A 26,519-nucleotide genomic window follows, 5' to 3' on the forward strand; every position below is an offset into this window, starting at 1 on the left:
GCTGATTAGATATTTGCATTAACAAGCAGTTGAACAGATGTACCTAATAAAGTGGCTGGTAAGTGTGTGTGTGTTTGTGTATATATATATATATCAAGATGATTTAACGGTCAAATATAACATAATTAGTTATGTGTATGCAATTTGTGAAACAATGGTTGTTTTGGTCCAAGTTCTGGGAAAATATTTATTCACATTTATTACTGCACATTTGCATAAAAATTGAACACATTTTCACAATCTGCTTTTCATTTGAAAATAACGATCATTAATCGAGTTTCAAAATTCCATCTGGGACTTCAAAATCAGATGTTCCTCATTCACTTTCATGGGAACCTCCATGTTTGCACTCAATGGCCCTCATTTACGAAATGAACGTATGACAGAAAACTGGGTGTACGGTCATTTCCACGCAAAGCTCGGCATTTATAAATTTGGACGTGAGCGGAGGCTACGATCAAATCTCACGTCAAGTCTCAACTCGTGTAGTTTTCATGTCAGCGTGGACTTGCGGTGCAGCATAGTAAATCTGGCTGAGTCGGAGAATTGTTATTAGACCATATTTGGACTGGCATCTAAGCATATGCAGCCACATATTCATCACTTAAAAATATATAGCCTATGGTAAAATATTCTATTTTGTAAAGGCCTGCATCGACTGTGTCATATCCCTAACATATATAGTTATTTTCAAATTGTTTGCAATTAACGGGGTTAACAGTTTTTTAGTGTAGGCCATGAGATTTATTTCTCTTTTATTTTGAGATAGCCTACTTGTTAGGCTACGCTACTGGTGACATAATTACAAGCTATTAGGTTAGATGCTTATTCAGTCACCTATTTAAACAAGAGCTTTGACAGCCATCAAACCTCGGCATTGGCAGATCTGGCTCTGTTAGAAGACCTCTATGCGCCCGTAAGACAAAAACGAAACGAAAGCATGTTTATAACATCATTAGAAAATCATTAAAACGAAGAAATAAATTAACCCTGCAACCATGCAATTATTTAAATACTAGTAGCCTAGGCTATTAAATTTTTACCATTATCCGGCTTGGACACAGGTGGTGCATCTGTGTCTCCTCCACCACCTGTTATGCCCGAAATGGAAGCTCCTCAGTCTGCGCCAATGCAAGGCTGGAATCCAGCTGGCCTCCTCAAGTCAGCTGGGTGCTGCGCCTACGGGCTGCAACACGCTTTTTGGTGGCGAGTTTGAGGTCTGACCATTTTTTTTCACCTAAATGTAAAGAATTACGTTATAAGCTAATTACTATAATATATATATATATATATATATATATATATATATATATATATATATATACATATATATGCTATACATATCACGGATGTATAAATTAAATATTCCAACCTCAGCTGGAGTTTGATTGTCCACGGCAACGCTGTTGACCACAGCAGTGATTTCCTTCCACACTGCATTTTTCTGACTTCCTTCTATGCCACTTTTCAGGCTGCTAAATAGAACTAATTGGTTCAGATTCTATTTCTAGGTCGGAGAAATTTCTCTTCTTGGCCGTATTACGCTTCTCCATGTCGTAAACTCTAGGGGCGAGGCCTCTAAACCGAGAATATAAAGGGGCTTGATATTTAAGTGACAATTATTTTAAGCCGCCACATTTATCAACGCCCGATCATTCTTACGCTGTGATTGGCGAGATACGAACGTTTCATGAATCACACGTGAACCCTGTCATAAGATGATTTCTGCGCTTGGATCTGCGCTGGTTTCTATGCTAGATTGATAAATGAGGGCCAATGTGCACAGTACAGGCTTCCAGGTATTCAGAGTTTAGGGCTGCGTTCCAATCAAAATAAAAAATTCTTCCTTCACTTTTTCCCTCCAATGGAGTGAGCCGTCTACTGACATAAAATATGATGTTCATGCGAGGGAGCCCTTCCCGAATGAGAGGAGAAACAGAGGGGAGGGGTTGGAGCTGTTTCAAATAGGAACCCTTGTGCTTTTTTTATCTCACTTCAACACTGGCTAACAGTGAAAGAAAATTTCTGTGATTGGCCTTTGAGGACATACGTTTTAAGCATTTGATCATTATTAATGTGATACATTTTATATATATTGATTCCAAATGGGTATTTTCTGAATAATTACGTGTAAATATACAGTTGAGGCCAAAAGTTTACATACACCTAGGCTAAAGATATTCAAACTCAGTTTTTCATAATTCAGCGCATTTCATGTTATTATTCATTTATTTTGCCAATTTAATTAGGGCATCTACTTTGTTCACATCAGAGATAATTTTAAAACAATCGATTAGAGAGAGATTTATTTCAGCTTTCATTCACAAAATTAAGAATTCCATGTGGGTCAAAGGTTTACATACACCATGTCGACTGTCTCTTTAAACAGTCTGGAATATTCCAGAAATTGATGTAATGACCTCAGAAAAATATTGTGTACCTCCACACGTTCGGCTCCTCCTTAGGAGCAATTTCTAGTGTTGTAATCCGAGACCAAGTCAAGACCAAGACCGAGGGGGGGCAAGACGAAGACCAAGACCAAGACCGAGGGGGGGCGAGACCGAGACCAAGACCACGACCGAGGGGGAACGAGGAACCCTGGATCTGTATGTGAGAGTATGCTGTTAATAAACAGAAACATTAGTTTATAGTAGTTATATTAAACATATATATTTATTTGAAATTTAAATTTTCAACAAAATTTTGAAACAAGTTTAAATTTAAATGTGTTTACTGTTGGCCTGCAGTAAAAAATAAAAAATAATTTATCAATAGAACAGAATATAACAACAATTTAGCACAATGTCTGTAATGTTGCTTGCCTAAGTGAAAAGTTGAGATTTAGTTTAACTATTTTTCCATTGTGAAGTAGCTCGTAGTTTGGTAAACTAGTTTTAGAGTAGTTTCCTCAACACTGTTGAAAGGTGAGTTTCTAATCAACCAAAATACAGATTTTATTACATTAATTTTTTTCCAGTAGGCTGTGTGACATCTGTCCATTGCCCTGCCTTGTACTCCAAGAACCTGAAATACAGGGAGGAAGAATCTATATTATTGTTGGTAATATGAACATCAAAAGAACAATCTTAATCATAATGTATAACAGGTTACTCAACTTTATTGTCAGAAATAAAAATGTATTTTATGTCGGGGGCCAGAGTATAGTGATACAGGGGTCTGTATGTGTGCTTGTTTTTGTGCTGCATATTTGTAGACCCAAATTGTGACTTTATTGTGATTCTGTGGTTCAGTACATAAATGACGATATTTAAATTGCAGCTTACTGATTTACTTACTTACTTTTTTCCTCGTCAAAATGTCGCGACTTTGGAGCGCATTTTCACTTTCCCAGTAACTTAGCATGAACTGGCTGGTATGTCCAGATTCCTCTAGGTCTCTAGTTTCATATGATACCCATATATTCGCTCTAGCTTTAAAACTGAGCTCGTTAGACCCTCCAGAAGACGGTGTTATGCTTGTTTTCAGAGGGTTCAAATCAAATATGGTTTTGGAAATGTTAAGTGATATTGATAAATGACCTCGTGGGCCACTGAAAAATGCTTCTTTCATATTTTTTATTGGGGGGGGGGACAAATGCACGTGTTCTAAATATTGAGGGGGGCATATCCCCTGCGTCCCCCCCGAAATCTACACAACTATATCAATACATACAATACGTATTGATATGGTGGTGTAGCTAAGTAGACAGTTTAACAATTAGCTAGCTTCTAGCGATAGCCAGCGCTACACTACCATCAACACAATGCACACAGCACTCATACGCCGGTATGCACTTATAGCTAGCCACCTCTACAGCATTTTCAGTAATACAGGAGTATGCAGCTGAAATCCTCTATGGAAAGCAACCTCACAGTGATCTCATCTACGATCAGTAGGTAATTTTGTGCTTCACTTTGGGGTGTTTATTACACTGGAAAATAGAGAGAGCCAACTTTTTTTTTAAGTCAGTGACATTTCCTTCTGATGTCTACAACGGCGATCGCGACCACAACATTTATTTCGCCTTTTTTGTATAGCTATTTCTGTGGATAAAATTGCATTTATTATTATTATTTATTGGTAAAAACATTTACTTCATATCCAGGGAGGTAGCCAACTACTTGAAAGTTAGATCACATGTGTAGCCATTTACTAATATGATTGCATTTCAGGCTGGAAAATAACCTGTTAAATGAGAGAAATTGCTGAGTTGTCTTAGAATCTTTATCGCAACAGAAATGGATGCTGTAACGAAACGTTAACTACGTCACCATGGATATAACAGCTGTTTTAGAATGTCATAGCGTTACCCGGACCATTTTTGCAGCCCAGATAAAAATTGGCGTGACACAGCCACAACAGCAAAAATAAAATTATTATATTTTTTTTTTTTCCTCCAGAGGGGCAGCACAGCCAAAGAGGGCAAATAGGCTGTTGCTCGGGCAACTTTAGCCCGGCCTTGTGCACGTCCTTGGATGGTAACACTCACAGCTCTTGCTGTCTCCTGTGTACAGGGAGGAGGGGCGGGTGCCTGCGGTGCTTAAAATAAGCGAAGTTATTGGTTGCAACTGAAGAGGGAAGTTTTACATCCAATCACAGAAAAAAATAAAATAAAATAAAATAAAGCCCAGGCAGGTACTGATGTGTCACTGTAGCTGTGGTCTCGGCCGGTCTTGACCAAAAATTCTCTCTCTCCGAGACCAAGACAAGACCGAGTAAAAATGCAGTCGAGACCGAGACCATAAAAATATGGTCTCAAGACCAAGACCAGTCTCGAGTACTACAACACTAGCAATTTCCGAACAACTGAAGGTACCACGTGCATCTGTACAAACAATTGTATGCAAATATAAAAATCTTGGGACCACACGGACACTGCATCGTTCAAGAAGGAGGCACAAATTAACTCCCAGGGCTGAACGAACCTTGATCCGAAAGGTTCAACTGAATCCCAAGATAACAACAAAGGAACTGGTGAAGGAGTTGGAGTCATCAGGCACCAAAGAATCTGCATTCACCATTAAGAGAATCCTACACTGCCATGGCCTGAAAGACTGTTGCGCAAGGAAGAAACCCTACTCCAAGATTGGCATTAAAAAGCCAGAATGAAATTTGCAGGTGATCACCAGGATGAAGACCTAGCCTTTTGGTGGAGTGTTCTCTTGTCAGATGGAACAAAAATTTAACTGTTTGGCCATAATGATCAGTGCTATGCATAGAGGAATAAGGGTGAGGCTTTTAATCTGAAGAACACCATCCCAACTGTGAAGCATGGGGGTGGCAGCATCATGTTGTGTGGGTGTTTTGCTGGAAAAGGGACTGATATACTTCAGAAAGTAGATGGCATCATAAGGAACGAAGATTATCTAGAAATACTGAAGCAACACCTCAAGACTTTAGCTAGAAAGTAAAAACTTGGTTGCAACTGGGTCTTCTAGTAGGACCATGATCATACCTAAGCATACCTCTGAAGAACAAAATGGCTTAAAGGCAACAAAGTGAATGTATTGGAGTGGCCATCACAAAGCCCTGACCTGAATCCCATAGAAAATGTGTGGACTGAACTGAAAAAGCGTGTCCAAGCAAGGAGACCCACAAACCTGACTGAGTTACACCAGTTCTGTCAGGAGGAATGGAAAAAATTCCGGCAAAGTATTGTGAGAAGCTTGTGGAAGGCTACCCCAAGTTATTGATTCAAGTTAAGCAGTTGAAATGTAATGCCACCAAATGCTAGCAAAGTGTATGTAAACTTTTGACCCACTGAAAATCTGACATGGTATATAAAAGCTGAAATAAATCTCTCTTAGCTATTATCTTGAAATTTCCTCTTATGGTATTTAAAGTAAATACCCTAATTGACTTAGCACAGGAAATGTATGGTAACATGAAATGTGTGGAGTTGTGAAAAATTGGGTTTGAATGTCTTTAGTCTGGGTGTATGTAAACTTTTGGCCACAACTGTACTTACAAATGAGAATGATATACGCACATTTATCTTGTCAAAGGAATTATCGAACTATGAATAAGTCTTATGATCAGGGGTTGATCTAGAGGATTTTTTTTTCTGTCACCATGTTTTTTTCCCCCCTCATCCTTACATTTCACTTCAGGCATATCAAGTGATTCATCTTCCCATCTAACAGGCTTAGTCATCTACTGAACTCTGAGGTGATGTCCCTCATGTATTGATTGTTATGCTTGCCTAAAAGGACATGCATTGTTTCTCCTGTGTAAACAAACCATTTTTTCAGTGTGCATGCTGAAAACGTTACACACGAGTCTCAACGTTCTTGAGACTTTATGCCTACAAAGGTTGTTTACGAAGGTTGTTTTGCAACAGAAATTTATTTTGCAATGCCTAAACAGAAGATTCAGCATTTGGAAGCATTTGAAGAAGGCACTCATTTGAGTGAATATTTCTGAGGACAGCTTTGACTCCACAGCAGAAGGCATGTTCAGTGAAGGACTTGATCCCATTTTATATCGGCAAGCATCTAAATAGATTCTCAAAATATTTTAACCCCTTAGCGCGCAAGCCAAATCTGGCTAATCCTTGCCCATTTAGGGGGTACTCTATTTAAAGCTTTATAACTCCAGATGTGAACACCACAGAAACTTGAAAAATTGCTTAAATGAAGCAGGACATTTGTACCATTTACAATACTAGCTTACTTTATATTCATAATTTTGGAAAAAATAAAGTGCCACAGATGCAATTGTCTAGGCAAAAAATCTAAAATGAATTTCCTCTTTTTTAGTTCGCAGTGAAATACTGAGAGATTGCATATATACAGCAGGTTAAACTATGCATGTCCTGGATCAAAAACTACTTGACCACAAGTTTATAAAATCTAAGGGTGGATATGTAGAACTACTAAAGATCTATGAAGCAAAAACTAAGCAATGTACCCAGCGTCTCCAAATCTACCCAAAATGTCTAAATTATGCATTGCTGTAAATCACAACATATTCATGTATTTCACTACAAATCAACTGTTTTTACTCACTGTGCATCATTTTCAAGTGGTAATTACAAGCTTTCCGTCAGTACAGTGGTCGAAAATAGCTAGGGGTCCAGAAACATATGCAAAATCTCTCCAAAAAGAAATATAATGCTTTTTGTCCATTGTAAAGCATATAAATGAGCCCCTTATGAAGGTTTAAGATGAAACATTGATATCAGATTTTAAAATATTGTCACACAATGCTGTACAGTACCTAAATGTGTAATGCAAATGCAATTGTCTAAGCAGAAAATCGAAAATTTGCATTGCATTAAACGTTTTTAGTTCACAATGAAATATTGGGAGATCGCACATATACAGCAGGTTAAAGTATACATGTCCTGGATCAAAAACTTCTTGACCACAAGTTCATAAAATCTAAGGGTGGATATGTAGAACTACTAAAGCAAAAACTAAGCAGTGTACCCAGCTTCTCCAAATCTACCCAAAATGTCTAAATTATGCATTGCTGTAAATCACAACAAATTCAAATATTTCACTACAAATCAACTGTTTTTACTCAAGAAACTCGCTGTTGCATCATTTTCAAGTGGTAATTACAAGCTTTCTGTCAGTACAGTGGTCTAAAAAAAATATTGTCACACAATGCTGTACAGTACCAAAATATGTAATAATTAACTCTTGTGTGTATTTCTATACTCTGTATTCTCGTATGTTTCTTGTATGGGGATGGGACGACATGAAAACAATTTTCAACTGTCCACCACGTTTTGGTAACACTCTTGTCATCACTATTGCATGCATCACAAAAACTATTACACTTCCATCTAACGCTTACATTACAGTGTAAAATATTCACATTATAAAATACCACTAACCTATTTAAAGACACTCAATTTAAAAAATAACGTATATAACTGAAATATTTTGAGCAGTAATACTTACATAACAATGATGAAATCTTATCTGTTTTCAGTAGATAGAGACAGAGACAGTAAATCAATGATATAGTTCTATCCGCTTCTGTCTTGGACATCAGAAAACGATGTCAGCTTGGTCTATCAGCAAACATATGGCTTAGCTAAGTCCTCAATAATAATAGTATTTTCCAAGAAATTACGAAAAATCGCTGACAACATTTCGTTAGGTGCAGTGTCTTTTACTGCTACCACAGAGTGGATGCGTAAGTGAATGCGATCATAACAACACTTTCGATTACGCTGACCTATAAAACGCTATTCCAACAGCAAAATCAGACATGTTATACATCGTTAGAAAGCTCATACTCTCACCAACTGAATAAATGAACTGTCAATCAAGCCAAATTGTACTAAAAAGGGCGACAACGCCGTAAGCAACATGTGTGGTATTACGCACAGCTATTTTTGAAGGTAGCCTACCCAGTTATGACAAATTCGCGTATATTTCACAGACGGATTGTCCAAGACAATATATGACCACGCAGTCGCAAAAGGGACATCTCTACGCGTAAAACCATTGGTAAAATTGTATATTTATTCAATGTTTATTCCCAAATATTGACTGTAGAATGATATGGTATAATTTTTTAAAAACTTTGTCTCGTTCATTTCGTTATTCAGTGAGCAGCGTTTTCACTGCTGTATTGGCATATTTTAGGGCTAATGTCGGGTTTATCTTGTTGCTACGGAATATTACATTACATTACAGGCATTTGGCAGACGCTCTTATCCAGAGCGATGTGCAACAAAGTGTATAATCATAATCAGGAACAAGTGTGTCGAAAACCCTAGAGAGAAGTACTGTTCCAAGTGCAGGGAACAACCGCATAGTTCAACTTGGACGCTGTAGGTTAAACTGATTAACACTAACACAAACAAGAACAGCAACAATGCAGTCTATGCAAAAATACAAGCAATAGTTAAGACGAGTGCATTAACTAAGTCACCTACGAAACGGCCAACTAGTTACAACCCTAAGCTTACAGTCAATTTAGAGATTAAATTGAGAATACGATTTCTCTCAGCATAATGACGGATTTAAAGACTAAACGAACTCACCCTATATTATCTTCAAATGGATCCATGCCAAAGAAAAGTAATGATTCACCCTCTCAAAGCTTTTACTAACAAACTTTTAGTAGCAAAAAACGAAATATCAACTCGCCATCCATGCTAACTGCTTCCTACGCTCAGAGTACCGTATTATTTATTTAGACATTGGCAGAGTACAGCATAAATTGCGTCTTTTGTTTATATTCAATATTAGTAATTGCAGCGAGAAACTGCAGCTGTAGACACAAGATAGTCTGTTATGTAATGGTAGCAACGGAACGGAGCGGACTATATATGTATTACCGTCATTGTTTTATTATACCAGCGTGTTTTCGCGCGTTTGCACAGAAACTGAAATAATATCAATAAAATGGTTTAGCTATGTCTCAGCATAATGACAGATTCAAAGACTAAACGAACTCACCCAATACTGTCTTCAAATGGATCCATGCTCAAGAAAAGTAATTATACATCCTCTCAAAAAGCTTTTACTAAGAAACTCTTGGTAGCCTAGCATGCACTCTGGGTGGCACTGTCTTCCATTCCTTCCCCGACGGTCAGACCGTCCCCTCACTGCTAAAAACTAGACCTACGGTGTCGGATTACTTGCGTCGCCATGGATGTCGCTTGCCGTAAAGAAGTTTACTAGATGTCATAACACTTAGATTTGGAGCTCCAGCTCTTCCGCACCCCACCTAACGAAAAAGTCCAAATGGCAGTGTTGATCTGACTTACGGTGTGGGAGTTATGACCTTTTAAACATGACCCTTTGTTATAGCGCCACCATCTGTCCGACATAGGTGATTTTTAGTGCCTGACTAGTGGGGGGCCATAGAAACCCACCTGCCGAATTTGGTTGCTCTAGGACGTATGGTTGCTGAGGCTCAGACACTTTTAGCAGAGAAAAATAAGAATAATAATAATAATAATCTGAACAAAAACAATAGGGTTCCAACAGCTTCGCTGCTTGGACCCCTAATAATAATAATAATCCGAACAGATACAATAGGGTTCCACCAGCTTCGCTGCTTGGACCCCTAATAATCCTAACAAATACAATAGGGTTCCACCAGCTTCGCTGCTTGGACCCCTAATAATAATCCTAACAAATACAATAGGGTTCCACCAGCTTCGCTGCTTGGACCCCTAATAATAATCCTAACAGATACAATAGGGTTCCACCAGCTTTGCTGCTTGGACCCCTAATTATGAAGCAACGTCTGTGCCATTGGATTTAATGGGTCGCAATGAGATAATTCCGAGCGTGTTGCTTGTCTTAAAGTTGATATAGTAAATAAGGCTGTAATAGTATAACTAAATGTATATGTATGAAGTTGGTTTTTTACATTTAGACAGTTTATTATCTGTATTTTTACAGGACATACATTTTAATAGGTAACGATGTTGCTGGGAAAGCGGAGACGTATACAGACGTATACAGTGACGTAGTGACGTGGCTGTCTAGCCCGTGGAAAACAAACCGGTTCTTAGAAGATTCGCAAGTTGAACCAACTGCAAACCGGCACTAGCACCAGCCCAGAACCAGAACTAGGTTCGCGTTGGTGAGTCAGGATTTGTGGAAACTGAGGGCCAGGAAACCTTTTTTAAGCTGGACAAAAAATTGGGCTTTTACTTTAAAAAAAGGAGAAACCTGCAAAATTGGGGAAAGGGGAAGGCAAAACGGGGGGTAAAAAAAAGGAGAACAGCCACAAACTTCTGTGGGCTCTTTTGTTCACTTCACACCGGTTCTCTTTGAGGTACTACCTGCCCCACCAGGAGGAGGACATAAGTGTACAGTATAAGAAGGCCGGTTACTGTGCTATTTGCATTGTTCTCCTCTGTTATTGCCACAGCTGGACATCTTCTGTATGAGAGAGAAAATTGTTAATACCGGTCAAGAAGTTTTTTCCAGCCAGGATGGTACCCACACAGTGCAAAAAGTTAGAAAAAAAACTGGAGGACTTCCACTTGGTTCCTTTTTGCCTTCACAAAACTAACAGCATAAGTGGGATAAAAAACCATTTCTAACAATATTCCCAGCAATCAAGTCTCAGCGGCTTAGCACACCCGTGCTGCTCGTGAACCTTCTGTTGTGCCCCACCTTCCTCTGTGGGCCAAGAGTACGTGGGAGAGCATTTTCATCCCTAAGTACTATTAGCTATTGTGGCACAGGTGCTTAGCACTCATTTAATACAAGAGATATTTACTGCCATTATGACAGGAATCAAGGGGACTAACTTTCGTCGGGTTGATTTGGATTGTTTCATAGCATCAAGTGACCTCATAAATGATGTCACAGTTAGTCTAGCATCGTACATAAGAATGTTTTATGTCACCCTTTATAACATTTACCCATTAACCAGGTGACATTGTTGGTTATGTCATATTATCCATAACATGTTGCATAAACAAGTGTTATGCCACCTTTTTTGAAGTATGACATTTGCTTATTTATGATTTATGAGGCTATTATGTCATGTTTATGAAGGTGTTATACAGTATATACTGGATAAAGCCTTTATGATCAACACTTTGTTTAAAGTGAGACCTTGTATGGAATTAAAATCATATCCTGTCGGTAATCATTAAAATCACATAACCTCCCTCGGTAAAGTAATCCAGCTTGAATGCAGCTTTTAAAGTGTTTTAAAAGCATGATCTGAATTTACTTCTGGAAAGTAAAGTGAAAGTACAATTTAAGTAAGTTTCTATGTAAAACATTCCAAAAAGAGCCGGAGAAATGTAATGCGTCTCACAGATATCAGCTTACACATTGAAACTTTCATGAATCAAGCTCCAGTAAATCTCAGTTTTAAGGTGCATGGCCTAACAGGATTACACAGTGATGTGCCCAGATGTTTCCACCAGAAAACAAAACACAATTAAAAAAATAATGGCAAAATATGTGTATACACATAAAGAAGAGAGACACAGTTTTGACCATTGCACATTTTCCTCAAAAAAACCTATCCTTGCTGAAAACACCAGTTGCAGTAGATCTGAAAAGGTCAGAAACATTCCTCTACTCTTGTTTTATCTGTGGATAAGCATCTGAGCATTTTTTCCTGTTGTAAACATTCAAGTGCCCCTGTTCTTCAAGTGCGCTCGGTCGGCTCTGCTAATATGCTGCACTGTTTTTGCAGTAATACAGAGTAATTATGTGTTTTGTGTACATCTTGTATTGCACTATTTTTCAATTATCCAACACTTTTTGATTTGAATGTGATTTTTCCAAATCATATTCTATAACAATGGTGATTAGACATACTCCTTTGTCTAATTTTGACTGTATTTATGTTTCTGATGGGTTTGACTGTAATGGACCTGTTGGCTGTGGAGCATCAGAAATGTATCTATGAAATGGAACTGAGGTGGATAATTTGTATTGTGTCTCTAAAACAGTGTGGTAAACTCAGTTTTCCAATCTATGAACAAGTTTTTAGGAGGGGAATTACAAATAATAAATCAATACTTTTTTGTCACGACACTGAGGATTAAGTAAAATATTGTTATGTTCTGAATCCAGCGGGAGTTTAATGGCTAGAGCCCTCGTTTAACATTCAGCACTCTGAATGCCAAACACAAGTGTATCAACTTAAAACTTCTCACTTATCCAACATATATATATATATATATATATGTATATATATATTTATTTGATTTAATTTGGTAATTATTATGAAAGATATCAATTATCAATTAAATCACTGAAATGGTCAATAGGCAGAGCAACCTATTGGATCAACCTTTATCAAAATTCACAACTCACAACCAGATTAAAATGAAGAAATTTATTAAGTTACCGCAATATATAATGTCTTAAGCTAAAGCTGTAAGACAAAAACGAGGCCCTGCACTCACCAATCACCAAGAAACCCCCGGCTGTGATGCAAGGATCAGGTTCCTCAGACGGCAATAGCAGACATCAACCCCCAAATGTCCACCACAAAAGATGTGAACTGGCTGACGGACAAACAGAGCATGCTGCTCAATCACAAATGACACCTTGTGACAAGTTTGCCAGATCAAAGTATTTTGCCTGTCTCTTAAAAATGATAATCTAAAACTAGACATCCAACAATCCATGTGCACCCAAGCAGTCCATGGAATTGTGGAAATTCATGGATGAAACGGATTTAACACTTGTGTCTGTGTTTGTGGGCTTTTCATTTTGTTTTTGCAGTGGAAGATGCTGAGTGTGAAGGCTGAAGTGTATGAACACAAGTACAGCTCCTCTCCTACAGAATGGGTGATGATGGATACCAACATTGCATACTGGCTCCACCCTTCCAGCAATGTAAGTTTCCTTTGCCTTTTTGTTTTATTTTTTCATAATTTCTCTAAAATATATAATTTGTCTACAAAGTGTCATACGGTACCTTTGGAAAGTATTCAGACCCCTTCACGTTTTCCACATTTTGTTACATTACAGCCTCATTCTAAAATTGATTAAATTCATTTTGCCAAAAGGCACCTAAATACTTATGTTAACGTGATATTTCAGTTTTTTATTTTTAATAAATTTGCTAAAATATCTAAAAACCTGTTTTTGCTTTGTCAATATGGGGTATTGTGTTAGATTGATGAGAATAAATATGAATTTAATTCATTTTAGAATAAGGCTGTAATGTAACAAAATATGGAAAAAGTGAAGGCATCTGAATACTTTCTGAAGGCACTGTAACTGCTGTCAAATAATACCGAGCCATGGGGTTTTTTGCAAAAAATTATTTGTCTGTATTTTGATACTCCTCCTATACACTGCTGATGAAGACTTTTCAATCAGTCTGATCAATTATTCAGCTATTTATATTAAATTATTTCAAAAATTATTCAGATATTTTTTAAATTACTGAAGCTCATATGCTGTTTAACCAACTACTTTAACCCCGTAGTGCACATGCCAAATCTGGCCAATCCTTTCCCATTTAGGGGGTACCCTATTTAAAGCTTTATAACTCCAGATGTGAGCATCATAGAGACTAGAAAAATCATTAGAAAGCTTATTCTGTCACCTATTGGATCGATTAACTGTCAATCAAGCCAGATTGTCCTACAAAGGAAGACAACACAGAAAACGTGTGGTATTTCGCACAGCCCTTTCGGAAGGTACACAGGCGTCACATATGAGCGTATATTTCACAAACGGATTGTCCGAGACAATATATGACCACTCTATCTGGAAAGGGACATCTCTATGTGTAAAACCAATAATAAGGTTTAATATTTATTCCATATTTAGTCACAGATATTGACAGTAGAATGACATAGAATTTTTTAAAAATTCATCTTGTTTACTTCAGTGTTCAGTGAGCAGTGTTTTCGCAGCTTTACTGGCATACCTTCGCTATTGTCGGCTTTATCTTGTTGCTAATGATGTATAAAATGTCTAATTTTACTTTAGCATTTTATAGCCCAGCATAACCAAAAGTTTTTTCCCAGCAAAACGCTAACGATAAGGTTTGTCTTTTTTGGGAAATATTATTCTTGAGAACTTCTGAGTATGGCAAATGCATATGTTTGCTGATAGACTGAGTTGGTACTGTTTTCTGGACTAAATCAGAATAGGAGAACGACAGCATTGACTCTCTGTCGCTGTCTCTGTCTACTGAACACAGATAAAATGTAATCGTTAATATGTGTTCCTGCTCAAAATATTTCAGTTTTATACGTTATTTTTGAAATTAAGTGTCTTTAAATAGATTAGTGGTATTTTATAATGAGGATATTTCACACTGTAAGGTAAGCGTTCATTGGTAGCTCACTCCTTAGCTCAGCAGGGTTTGTCTTTCATGAATCGGATGTGACGTGAGCTAGAACAGCGCCAAAACGTGGTGGACGCTTGAATATTGTTTTACTGTCATCCCATCCTCATATAATAAAACATTACATACTGTAGACTACAGAAAGATGATTACACTTTATGATTTAGGTACTGTACCAAAAAAAAAATGATGCAAACATATTGTTACACAATCTGATATCATTGTTTCATCTTAAACCTTCATAGGGTCACATTTATATGCTTTATAATGGACATTCATTTTTGGAGTGATTTTGGATATGTTTCTGGACCCCACTTGAAAATGACGCATAAGTGAGTTGAAACAGCTGATTTGTAGTGAAATACATGATTATGTTTTGATTTACAGCAATGCATAATTTAGACACTTTGGATAGATTTGGAGACACTGGATACACTGCTTACTTTTTGCTGCATAGATCTTTAGTAGTTCTGCATATCCACCCTTAGATTTTACACACCTGTGGTGAAGGAGTTTTTTATCTGAGACGTGTGGTTTAATCAGTTTTATGCATGGGATTTCTCAGTATTTCATTGCAAACTAAAAAAAGAAAATTAATTATTGCTTTTTTGCCTAGACAATTGCATTTGTGAGACTTTATTTCTTCCAAAAATGAATATAAACGAATATAAACAAATCAAGAGGTACCCCCTAAATGGTAAAAGATTGGGCAATTTGGCATGTGTGTGCAAAGGGGTTAAGAGGCTGCAGGAAGTGCTTCCGGAAAAAGGGCACTGCTGGTTGACTGTCTTATCAATACCCATGAGATAGTCATTACATTTTTTTCTCCTGAAGCATTTCACACGGCCTCTGAAGCGTGATTGTTGACTACCACATCAGGTATAATTAAAGAGAAAAAGAAGAAAAGAAAGGTAATACACCATATGGTGGGAGAGACCGTTATTGCATTCAGTAATTACCATTATGGTATATCGCCCAGGTCAACCTCGACTCTCGTTTTGCCCCTCTGCTGGTCATGTAGTGATTGTGGTTAGTAAGAGTGTTTCCAGCTGGATTACAAATCCTTCCATCGGGACACCATTTTGTTATTTTGCTATGTTATTTTTCCTGTATTATTTTTGAAGGGGACGGTCGCTAAGTGGGATTTAAAATTTGGACACTTAAGCCGCGTTTCCACCAAAAGTACCCGGAACTTTTAGTCCCAGGAACTACTTTTCAAGGAACTAAAAGTTTCCTTCAGCCCATTGTTGTCTGCGTTTCCACCGCGGTCTAAAGTCCCACAAAGATTAGGCAAATTAGCCCACTGACATATGAAAAAGCGACGTTGTCGTCGGTCCATCTGTCCTATGATTTCTTCTGTAACCCCATACTACCACCGAAGTAGCCTACATTATTTTCTAATAACCGGGACAGCCCGGAGGGGTTTATTCCACTTATATACAACGGGTTACCAACAATGACTATATATGGTTACTTTTGTATTTATTGATTTTTATCAATTTAATCACCTGGAATTGAAATATTCTTCTGCAGCCGTTTGGGCATATTTTACCGTTGTCAAGCAAAACTGTCTTTGGTAGTTGAACTTGGACCGTTGTTATGCAACAAATAGGATATAGTCAGATTGTAACTTTTTATATATCCTCTCAAACACATTCATTATGTTTTTATGCGAACATTCACTTTCATGTCTTGACATCCGAGGCGACAGAATGCATTCACATTTCCAATATAACTGGCAACAACAGCAGAAAACATGCACACGTTGTAAACAATTTTCTGTTTGATTACTTTCTCATCGTCAATTCCATATAGGCTAATCGCAAAATGACAAGAATAGAACGAAAACTCGGACTTGTGTGAAAATTTAAATTAGCAGTGGTACAGCCACCGTTTGCTTTCCTTCAAAGTTACTGCTAGCCGAGCAGTGAAGTGTGCCCTCCAGATGCGAACCATGCACCATAAATTAGTCCATAGTCTTCCTGGTCTTTTTGTGGAATTGAAGAATGGCAGAGTAAAATTAAGGCAGTCTGAAAAAGCTAAAGGGACGATTACTAGAATTAACCTGTTATTTTACCCTGACAAAAAGTGCGGAAGGTGATTTCCAGTTTGCTTTTACTGTATCACCAATGTGAATTATGCAGAACTACCGCATACCTCACATAACTGTATCAAACGTTTAGAGTCAATTACAACGGGCTAACAAAGAAAATCCGGAAGAAAATATTCAGCAACCGAATTAATCCGTTTGAATGTTTTGGTACGTAATATGCTGTCCCAGCACGAATGCTTAGCATTTTATAAAACGAATACTAAAGCAAGAAAAGAACAGAAGACCACACGTTATAATTCCAAGACGTTGGCAAGCTATAACCAAAACTAGGCTACTGCGCCGCATAACATACAAGTTTGATTTGAAGTTATTATGAAAATAAATCGGTTTGCGGCTGCATATTTTTAAACATGGCGGTTGAAATAAAACACTGCAAGTAGTCGACCAATCAGAAATTTTCAGCACTTGCGCCCCACCCCAAAAGTTCCGGTACTTTTGTAAAGTACTACCCCCCGAGCAGGGACGTTTTTGGGGGTAAAATAAAGACCCCGGAACTTAATTTAGACCCTAGTTCCTGCGGTCGAAACGTGGCTTTAGTCTCAGTCTGCAGATTAAGTGTCCTGAAGTGCAGGGTTTGAAGCCACCCCATACCTGGCAAGCCTTTGAAGACTAGCCAGGCTTTGGCACTATTGGATAAGGGCCCAGAGTTACTCGTCTATCTTTAGTATCATTTTCATTGCCCATTCCCCACTCATTTCTCTTATCCTTTTTCCTCTTACAGTCTGACCTTGAACAGGACATAACATGTGGTTGGCAGATTTGAATATGGGTGGCAGGTTGTGTCATAAAAAGAGCCGACAGCCTGCGCTTCCACTCTAACTCCCATGCCTGTTCAAAGCTACATAAATGAATGCAATGGCTGAAAGAAATAATAGCACCTGGTTTGTCCTTCGTTGAAATTGCTAGTTTTAATGAGACCTAAGGGATGGAGGAGGATGGAAAACAGTTCAATAATATCATGATTTTGGGAAAAACTAAAATAATCCAGCAATTTTATAAGAGCTTCTAAAAGCACTTTAGAATTTATATTTGGATCAAGAGATGACGTGGAATTCAAAGATATACAGTGAGCTCCATAATGTTTGGGATAAAGACAATTATTTTCTTAATTTGGTTCTGTACTCCACAATTTTTGATTTGTTATCAAATAATTCACATGTGGTTAAAATACAGATTATCAGCTTTAATTAAAGGGATTTTTAAAACACATTTTAGTTTCACCATGTAGAAACTTTTTATTGGCCAAATGGGTAAAAGAGAGATTTCTCTGTCTATTTCAGTGTCTTGATTCTAGGCTCGATTGCCTTTGGAGTCTTTTGGAGCCTTTGTTTTTGGCAGTTGTCAATATGAGGATCAGAGTTATGTAAACAAAAGTCAAAGAAGCCATTTTGAGGCTGAATAATAAGAAAAAAAAACAGGTAGAGACATAGGCCAAACCTTAAGGGGTTTGTTGGACTATTGGACTATTATTCACGGAAGACCACACAAACTGAACTACTGAGGCTACACTGCAAGATGCAAACCACTAGTTAACCACAGAAACAAGATGCTGACAATCATACCTGAAATGATCTACCTTTCTCTAAAAGTCCTTTAAAGAAAGTCTCCCCAGAGAATAATCCTTAATGCATTATAAATTACTGTATTGTCATTTCTGTTATTGTTGTATAACAGATAGCATGTGTGGTTATGTTACGTTATGTTACATGACAACAGGACCTTCTCAAGCTCTCAGGGACTGGACGGCTGGAGCCCAGTGGTGCAGCCAAATGGAGCATGGCGGCTAGGCTCATGAATGTCAACATTTTGTTGTGTGTGCTATAGTGGTACCAGGTGGCCAGTCTGTGCATAATAATGCAATATTATTATAATTATCTTTACAATTATTATATATAATGATTATAATAACCTGGGGCAGCATGGTGGTGCAGTGAGTAGCACTGTCATCTTACAGCAAGAAGGCTGTGGGCTCGATTCTCGGCTTGGGCCTTTCTGTGTGGAGTTTGCATGTTCTCCCCGTGTCCACGTGGGTTTCCTCTGAGTACTCCGGCTTCCTCCCACAGTCCAAAGACATGCAGTTAGGCTAAATTGCATTTTACTGCAGAGGCTTTTAAATATTGGTATTAATGGTGGACTTATACTATGGATCAAAGGCTTTCTCTTTAATCGACCTCATAGAGTCTCTGTTAATGGCATCTTGTCAGAGCAGACCATGTTAAATACAGGTGCTCCCCAGGGTCTTGTAACCAATATTATTTTCTCTATATACTAATGAAATGCAAATTCAGGATTCTAACTTTCATTTATACAAATATGCTGATGACATGGCTTTGATTGGGCTACTGCAGGAGGGTGACACTGAGAGGGAAGTGTCATACTTTAATCATATTGGTGACTTGCTCAACTGGTGTGTAGGCAGTGCCCTGATCATTAACACAAACAAAACCAAGGAGCTGGTTATCAGCTGTCACATTAGTCTGCTCCACCCAAGCCAACCAGTTTAAATGAATGGCCAGTCTGTAGAAATGGTAGAGAATTTAAAATATTTAGGCACTTTCTTGGATAACACATTGAGCTTCACAGCTAACACAGAATATATTTTTAAAAAGGCAATTCAACATTTGTATCTTTAAAGAAAGTTAAATAGTTTTGGTGTATGCAGGGACATTTTAGAGCTAGTATACAGAAGTCTCATTGAAAGTGTTCTGACCTTTGACATTTCAAATTGGTACGGCAACCTTGGGACCAAGAACAGGAGTAAACTATCAAGAATTGTAAGCATGGTCAGTAAAATTACAGGGAAGCCACAGAGACAACTGTCTGAGATCTATGTGCTTCGGAACAGGTACAAAGCTCAGTAAATTTTGGCTGATCCTTCACATCCCCTTCATAATGAGTTTGGCTCCCCTCTGGGAGGCGCTATACAGTGCCCAGAGCCTCAAAAAACATATTTAAGTCTTTCATTCCACATGCCATTGTTTTGATAAATACTTAATATTTTGATCATAGCACTCTAATGTACTGGGAAGGTACTTGAAGCTCTGTTGTGTTGTGTTGTCTATGTACTGGGTTGTTTGTGGCCTGTGTTGTCTAAACCTATATTGTTAGTATTGTGTTGTTTGTAGCCTGTATTGTGTGACTGCTTGTTTTTATTGTAACTATGATGAAGCCAAAGGCAAATTTCCACAAAAGTGGACAATAAAATATCTATCTATCTGTCTGTCTGTCTGTCTGTCTGTCTGTCTATCTTTCTTTCTTTCTTTTTGTCTTTCTTTCTTTCTTTCTTACCCATAGGTATGTGTGAGTGAATGCTGTGTGTGCCCTGCGATAGATTGGAAGCCTGTCCAGCATGTGATTCTGCCTCTCAGGATGAGTGCGTATAGATAATGTATGAATGGATGAATAATAACCTGCTGTGCTTGGACCCCTACATAGATAATCAAACAGAAAAGATATGGCTATTAGAATCACAAATATAAATCACACATTCGCTTATGAATGTAGCCTTGAAACATCACATACACAAAATGGTGTGCTTTGTTGGTGGCGCTTGCCTCTGAGAACCTTTGTGGCGCAGGATCGAATCCGGCCTAAGTTTATGGCAAATCTCTACTTCTTTACTCACGTTTATTTGCTAACTGGTAATAGTCTTTCACTTTAAAACTATTGCTTTTGCAACTTCATAATCCTTGTGGGAACTCATTTATACGCCTGGAATCCATTCTCTATCATTTCACATGCAAATTACGGATGAGTATCGTTCATCTCCCACTGAGCACAAGAATGAATACAGATGGTATCTAAACATCTGAAGGGATAGAAATCTTCCACCGAACGTATAGACTGTATTATGACATACCATCGAGACGTTCAGTTAACCAGCTAGATTTGCTTGCAATGTAAATGTTTTATTACCAGCTAGGATATAGCCAGGCCATATGGAAGTAAAATCCGGTTGAATTGAGCTTTTATGCAATACAATACAATACAAATTTCCCTCAGGGGAAATTTGTTTTCACAGTTTCACAGAGGCAGTTTGTTCAGCACCTCGATAGCAGAGGGGACAAAGCTCTTTTTAAAACGGGCTTGTTTCCAGGTCAGAGACCTGTACCCGCGACCTGATGGAAGGAGTGAGAAGAGTGGGTTGAGGGGGTGTGTGGGGTCGTGCGCTATGGTGAGTGCTCTGCGTGTTAGGGCTCTGTTGTTGAGCTCTGAGAGGTTTTGGGTGCGAAGTCCAATGACTTTTGAGGCGTTATGTGTGATGCAGGTGAGTTTGTTCCTGTGTTTGTGGCAGTTAGCATGGTGAAGAAACAGGGTGAGCAGTAGAGTAAGATGGGCTGGATGATGCTTTTGTACAGTAGCGACAGAAGGTGAGGTGCAACAGAAAGTGCTCTTAGTTTCCGTATGGCAGAAAGTCTTTGCTGGCTGCATTTATGGATGTCAGTGGTGTGTTGATCAAAACTGAGTTTATTGTCCAGAGTGAGTCTGAGATATTTGAAGGAGTTAACCAGTTCAACAGTTTCATTTTTGATGCATCTGGGGTTGTGGACTGTATAGTGTGGACTGGGGTTTGTGATGACCATTTCTTTTGTCTTGGCAATATTTATCTGAAGATAGTTCTCTGTGCACCACTGTGTGAAGTGGGATATGGAGTGCTGGTAGGCTGTAACTGAGTTATTATCATTGAGGAGTGCAAGTATGGCTGTGTCATCAGAGTATTTGAAGTATGTGGTGATGGGTGAGGGGCTGGTGCAGTCGTTGGTGTAGAGTGTGTACAGGAAGGGGATCAGCACACAGCCCTGTGGGGCTCCAGTGTTGGTGATGATGGTGGAAGATCTTACTGTACAGACTCTGACGGCTTGTGGTCTGTTGGTGAGGAAGCTGTGAACCCAGTGGATGAGGAATGGAGAGACGTTGAGGTGGTGGAGTTTCCTGATCATCCCGGTGGCGCTGGATGGTGTTGAAAACAAAACTGAAATTGATGAAAAGGATCAGGATTAGGTTTCATGGTACTTCCAGGTGCTGGAGGAGGGAGTGAAGGAGGCATGCCACAGCATCCTCAGTCCCTCATGTTATGTCAAAACATGTCAACCTAGATTTAAACTCCTTGGCCTCCTGTAGCTAGTGTTACCTGCAAATGCCGAGTTATTAATTCAAATGTAGGCCTGACATTAAAAGTATTGATGTCAAAATTGCACCAAGTTACATGAAACAATATTGGGTATCTTAACTGACACAAATTATGAACAAGGTGTATTCCATTGCAGTGCTACCCAATTCTTCCTAAATTGTTTCAAATAACTTGGCCAATATTGTTTCATGTAACTTGGCACAATTTTGATATAAATACTTTTAATGGCAGGCCTAGATTTGTATTAATGACTTATAGACAGTGCTTTATAGGCTATGTGTGAGTAACTTGCCATTTTTGTAAGAAACTTTGAGCAGGACCTGACTGGGAAGCCCATCTGCCATTGACTAGCGCCAAATAGTCGTGCAAGGCTGATTATATTATAAACAGGACTACACTATACATACCATTGCATCCCTGTTACATTAATGAACTCAAAATATGAAAAAAATGAAATAATTAAAATTCCCTTTTAATCTGTAAATCTGTATTTGTAAATTCAAATGTATTTGTTTTAGAGATTTCTGTTAGGAAATTAGAAGAATGCAGAAAAATTAAAAGTTCCTAAGTATAAATCACATTGTCGGTGACCACTAAGACACAAGAAAATTATATTTGAAAAGTTGTGTTAATTGAGTTTTCAATCTGATTGTCTCTTCTTTAGGCACAGATCCACTTGATTGGGAATATTGTCACATGGACTCTAGCCACTGTAGGCCTGGCAGTGTTTGCTTCTTTGTTCCTCTGGCATCTGCTAAGACAGCAAAGGAAGATAGAGGACATTCCTGAAGGTACAAAGTGTAACCATGAAACACAAATGTAATATTGATTAACGAAGGCTTGTTTTATTTTTAACTCTTAAGGGTTATAGCTGATGTAGCAAAAAATTAGCACACACTACCAAAATATTTTTGGTAATATACAGTGCCCTCCAAATGTATGGGAACGTTAGAGTAAAATTTGTTATTTCTGCTATATATTTAAGGCATTTGGATTTGAGATCAAAAGATGAATATCAGACAAAAGTTTTTCTGCATGGATTATTTATAAAAGTGCAGTGAATGTGAAGTCTTGGTTTTAGCCTTTGTTTTCATGTGTGGAAATTGCATTTGGAGTTAGCAAGCATACACCACCATGAAGACCAGAGGAATAACTATGGCTGAACAGATAATCAGTAAGCTGACAGGGCAAAAGAATTCATCAAGAAGGATAGCACAGAAACTGGGTTTATCAAATACAGCAGCTTCCAAAGTCTTGAAAAAGAAAGAACCTATAGGTGGACTCAGAAATAAACACTATACGGTCGGCTAAGGAAGGCATCTACAGTTAATGACAGACAAATCCAAAGAGCTGTGAAGAAAAACCGTAAAACAACGGTCAGTGGCATCACCAGCAGTCTCCAGAGGGCAGGGGTGAAAATATTATAAGCCACTGTATGCAGAAGACTTCAAGAGTAGAATTATGAAGGCTGTACTACAAGATTCAAACCTCTCATTAGCAGCAAGAATAACATTTGCCACAAAATACTGTGTTTTATGGACAGAAAAGCCCAAAATAAACCTTTACAAAAGCAATGGAAAGCCGAGAATGTGGAGAAAGAAAAGACTGGCCTATGATCCAAAGCATGCCACCTCATCTGTTAAGTATGGAGGAGGTAGTGTCATGGCTAGGGTATGTATGGCTGCATCTGGAACAGGCTCACTCGTCTTTATTTATGTAATGGAGGATGGCAGCAGTAGGATTAATTTGGAAGTGTACAGATAGATTTTGTCCAGCTATGTACAAAGAAATTCCTTACACCTCAGTGGCCAGCGCTCTATTTTGCACCAAGACACTGTTCCCAAACACACTGCCTATGTAACCAAAGTATTCATCAGTGGGGAAAAAGTGGAACATTTTGGACCGGCCAAGTCAGTCATCTGATTTAAATCCAATTGAGTATACATTTCATTTGCTGAAGAGGAGATTGATGACACAGAACCCTTCCCCCCCCTTCCCCACACCCCGGCATTTCCAGAAGATACCAAAGGATTGGTGATGTCAATAGGTCATAGACTTCATGCAGTTATTGCATTTAAGGACTATGCAACCAAATTTGACTTTATTAATTTGATTTATTTTTAAGTTAATTCGGTACCTTAAATGTTACACCACTCAAAATGGGGGGACACAACAAAAAAAAACAGCTGTTTATTTAAAATGGTAAACATGCATGATTGTCTGAACTTTTGTCACATATTCATATTTTGATCTCAAAACGCCTTAATTTCACTCAATCGTTACCATATGTTTGGAGGATGCTGTATTTATGTCTTTGGTGGTGTATTAGGTTAATTGCAATACAATTTAATAATTTTATTTACTGTAATATAATGGTATGGTGCACTGTATTGACATTCCTGCTCAATAATGGTATCATGCCCCATTTGTTGATGACATGCTACACTGTAAGAAACTAGGGTTGTATCCAAACCCTGGTATCCTATTAGGAAATGCACAGACGTGTTGTATACAAGTTTTACTTGAGCAATGATGTTTTTTATCATGTTCTCTTTTTTAAATGAAATATACTTTATTAAATGCAGCACTCGGAAGGGACTATTATTTTATAGCTTTAATAGTGAGTATCATAAAATATTAATTTTCTCAATAAATTATTTTGAGACTTTTTTTTCTTTGATTATGTTTTATGAACTGTGCTAAAACAGTGAGGGTTGTGAAGTTAGAGACTTCACTTCCTCTTTCGTAAAATCTTATCTCCAACCTAGGTACCACAATAATATCAAGCTGACCCCTTGCTGTTTCTTGGATTTTTATGTCTTAATGAATATGACAGGTTTGAATGAATTGTGTATGCTTTTAAAATGGTGCTAAAAAGCCTGAAGTTTCTGCTTTTACAGGCTACAGTTACAGTAACCACTTCATGCAACTTCTGAATTCTGAATTCTAACAACCGATCATATCAGGCCAGATTTGATTTGCATCCACATTTGACAGTTCAAGCTCTATGATCATATTGCAGTTTGGGTTTCATGATCCCTGGCAATATTTAAACATTAAATACTGTAAAGAAACAACATTGCTGAAAAATGATGTTTCGTGGTGGATGGTTGAAAATTGTTTTCATGTCATCCCATCCCCATACAAGAAAACATTCCATAATGTAGAGTACAGAAATACATGCAAGAGTTAATTATTACACATTTAGGTGTTGTAGCGCATTGTGTGACAATGTTTTTGCAGAACAGGATGGTGCCAGCCTTCATCGCCACATGAACATTAAAGGTTTATTAACCTACTCCCTTTCTATCTCTCCCCCTCACTGCTCATCTTCCTCTCCCCTTCTGTCTCTAACTCTCTCTCCCCCCTCTTTGGTTTTTCCACAAACACAGCAACATGGAGGCAGTTGACTCAAGTGGGTGTGGTATGTGGTGGGGGTTGGGCAGTCAATTACCTGCCCTTCTTCATAATGGAGAAGACTCTCTTTCTATACCACTACTTACCAGCACTCATCTTCAAGATTCTGCTGCTCTCTGCTGTCTTAGAACATCTGCATGCACACATCTTAAGGTAAGAGCTGTTTGAGAGAAGTGTTATCTCAGCACAACCTGAAAATAAAAATTTAATATTTGTCATTTTTGTTGATAAATTTAGAGTATTTATATTCCAAAGTGATTTGATAGTTATCTGATAATGCCAATGTCTCATTGAATATATTCTTGAAGGTTTTTATGTTTAGTTCTCTGTCTTTTGCTCGTCTTTGTCCCACATTTGTCTCTCTCTCTGCTACTTCCTCCATTCCTTCTTCTCATTTGTGTCTCCCTCATCTTCCAAATAATTCAAGATATTCCTCTCACCGTTGTGCCCTTGATGGAATATTGATGGCAGGACTTTTCTCAATATACCTCTCCTACCGAGCCCTGAGCCCCCTCACCTATGGACAGCCAGAGTTAAGTTCTGAAGACCTGGCCTCACTGCACTGGAAAGACACTTGGGACATCCTGCTGCGCAAACACTGACTCTGCCTCTCAGAACGGAGAGAACACTGGAAACTTTGAGTCTGAAGCTTAGCCATTGATTCACATATTAATTTGGACAACTGTGGTTTCTGAAAAAAAAAGATTTACTGTGTCTTCATGCAAATGCCTATTTATGACTACAAATTAAATGGTAGTTTATCAAGTCTCTTCCTTAAACAAAAATAGATATCGTCAGCTATTTTGTTTTCCTGGGTAATGCATTTTTATTTTTCTAACATAATGGAAACAAAGATACATATTGGGATGGCAGGTATGCCATCCCGCCAAGTTACACCTTAGCGGGGCAGCATGCCCTATACCTATAAAGCAAAGAGAGTTTGCCACTTTTCTGGTTTTCCTACAGAAATAACCAAAATGATCACAAACTCTCAGCCCTTAAAAACATTCATTTCTGTACCTTCTCACCCCATTTCAACAGACAGAATTCACAAACAACTTCACATGTCCACACAATAAAGCCCCAAACTTATAA

General features: G+C 38.2%; 1 protein-coding gene across 3 annotated transcripts in view; it reads left to right on the top strand.

Annotated features, from left to right (window-relative positions):
- The window catches only part of pomt1 (protein-O-mannosyltransferase 1), a 241,570-nt gene extending 215,361 nt beyond the window's left edge, over nt 1-26,209 (top strand). For all 3 annotated transcript variants that reach the window (XM_035436345.1, XM_035436348.1, XM_035436346.1), the window contains 4 exons: nt 13,182-13,295; nt 22,672-22,798; nt 25,400-25,577; nt 25,852-26,209. In XM_035436345.1, the coding sequence (XP_035292236.1) occupies nt 13,182-13,295; nt 22,672-22,798; nt 25,400-25,577; nt 25,852-26,026 (594 nt within the window). In that variant the 3' untranslated portion in view covers nt 26,027-26,209. The remainder of the gene's footprint in view (nt 1-13,181; nt 13,296-22,671; nt 22,799-25,399; nt 25,578-25,851) is intronic.
- Nucleotides 26,210-26,519: the final 310 nt, after the last annotated feature.

Source organism: Anguilla anguilla, chromosome 10 (assembly GCF_013347855.1).
Source record: "Anguilla anguilla isolate fAngAng1 chromosome 10, fAngAng1.pri, whole genome shotgun sequence".
NCBI lineage: Eukaryota > Metazoa > Chordata > Actinopteri > Anguilliformes > Anguillidae > Anguilla > Anguilla anguilla.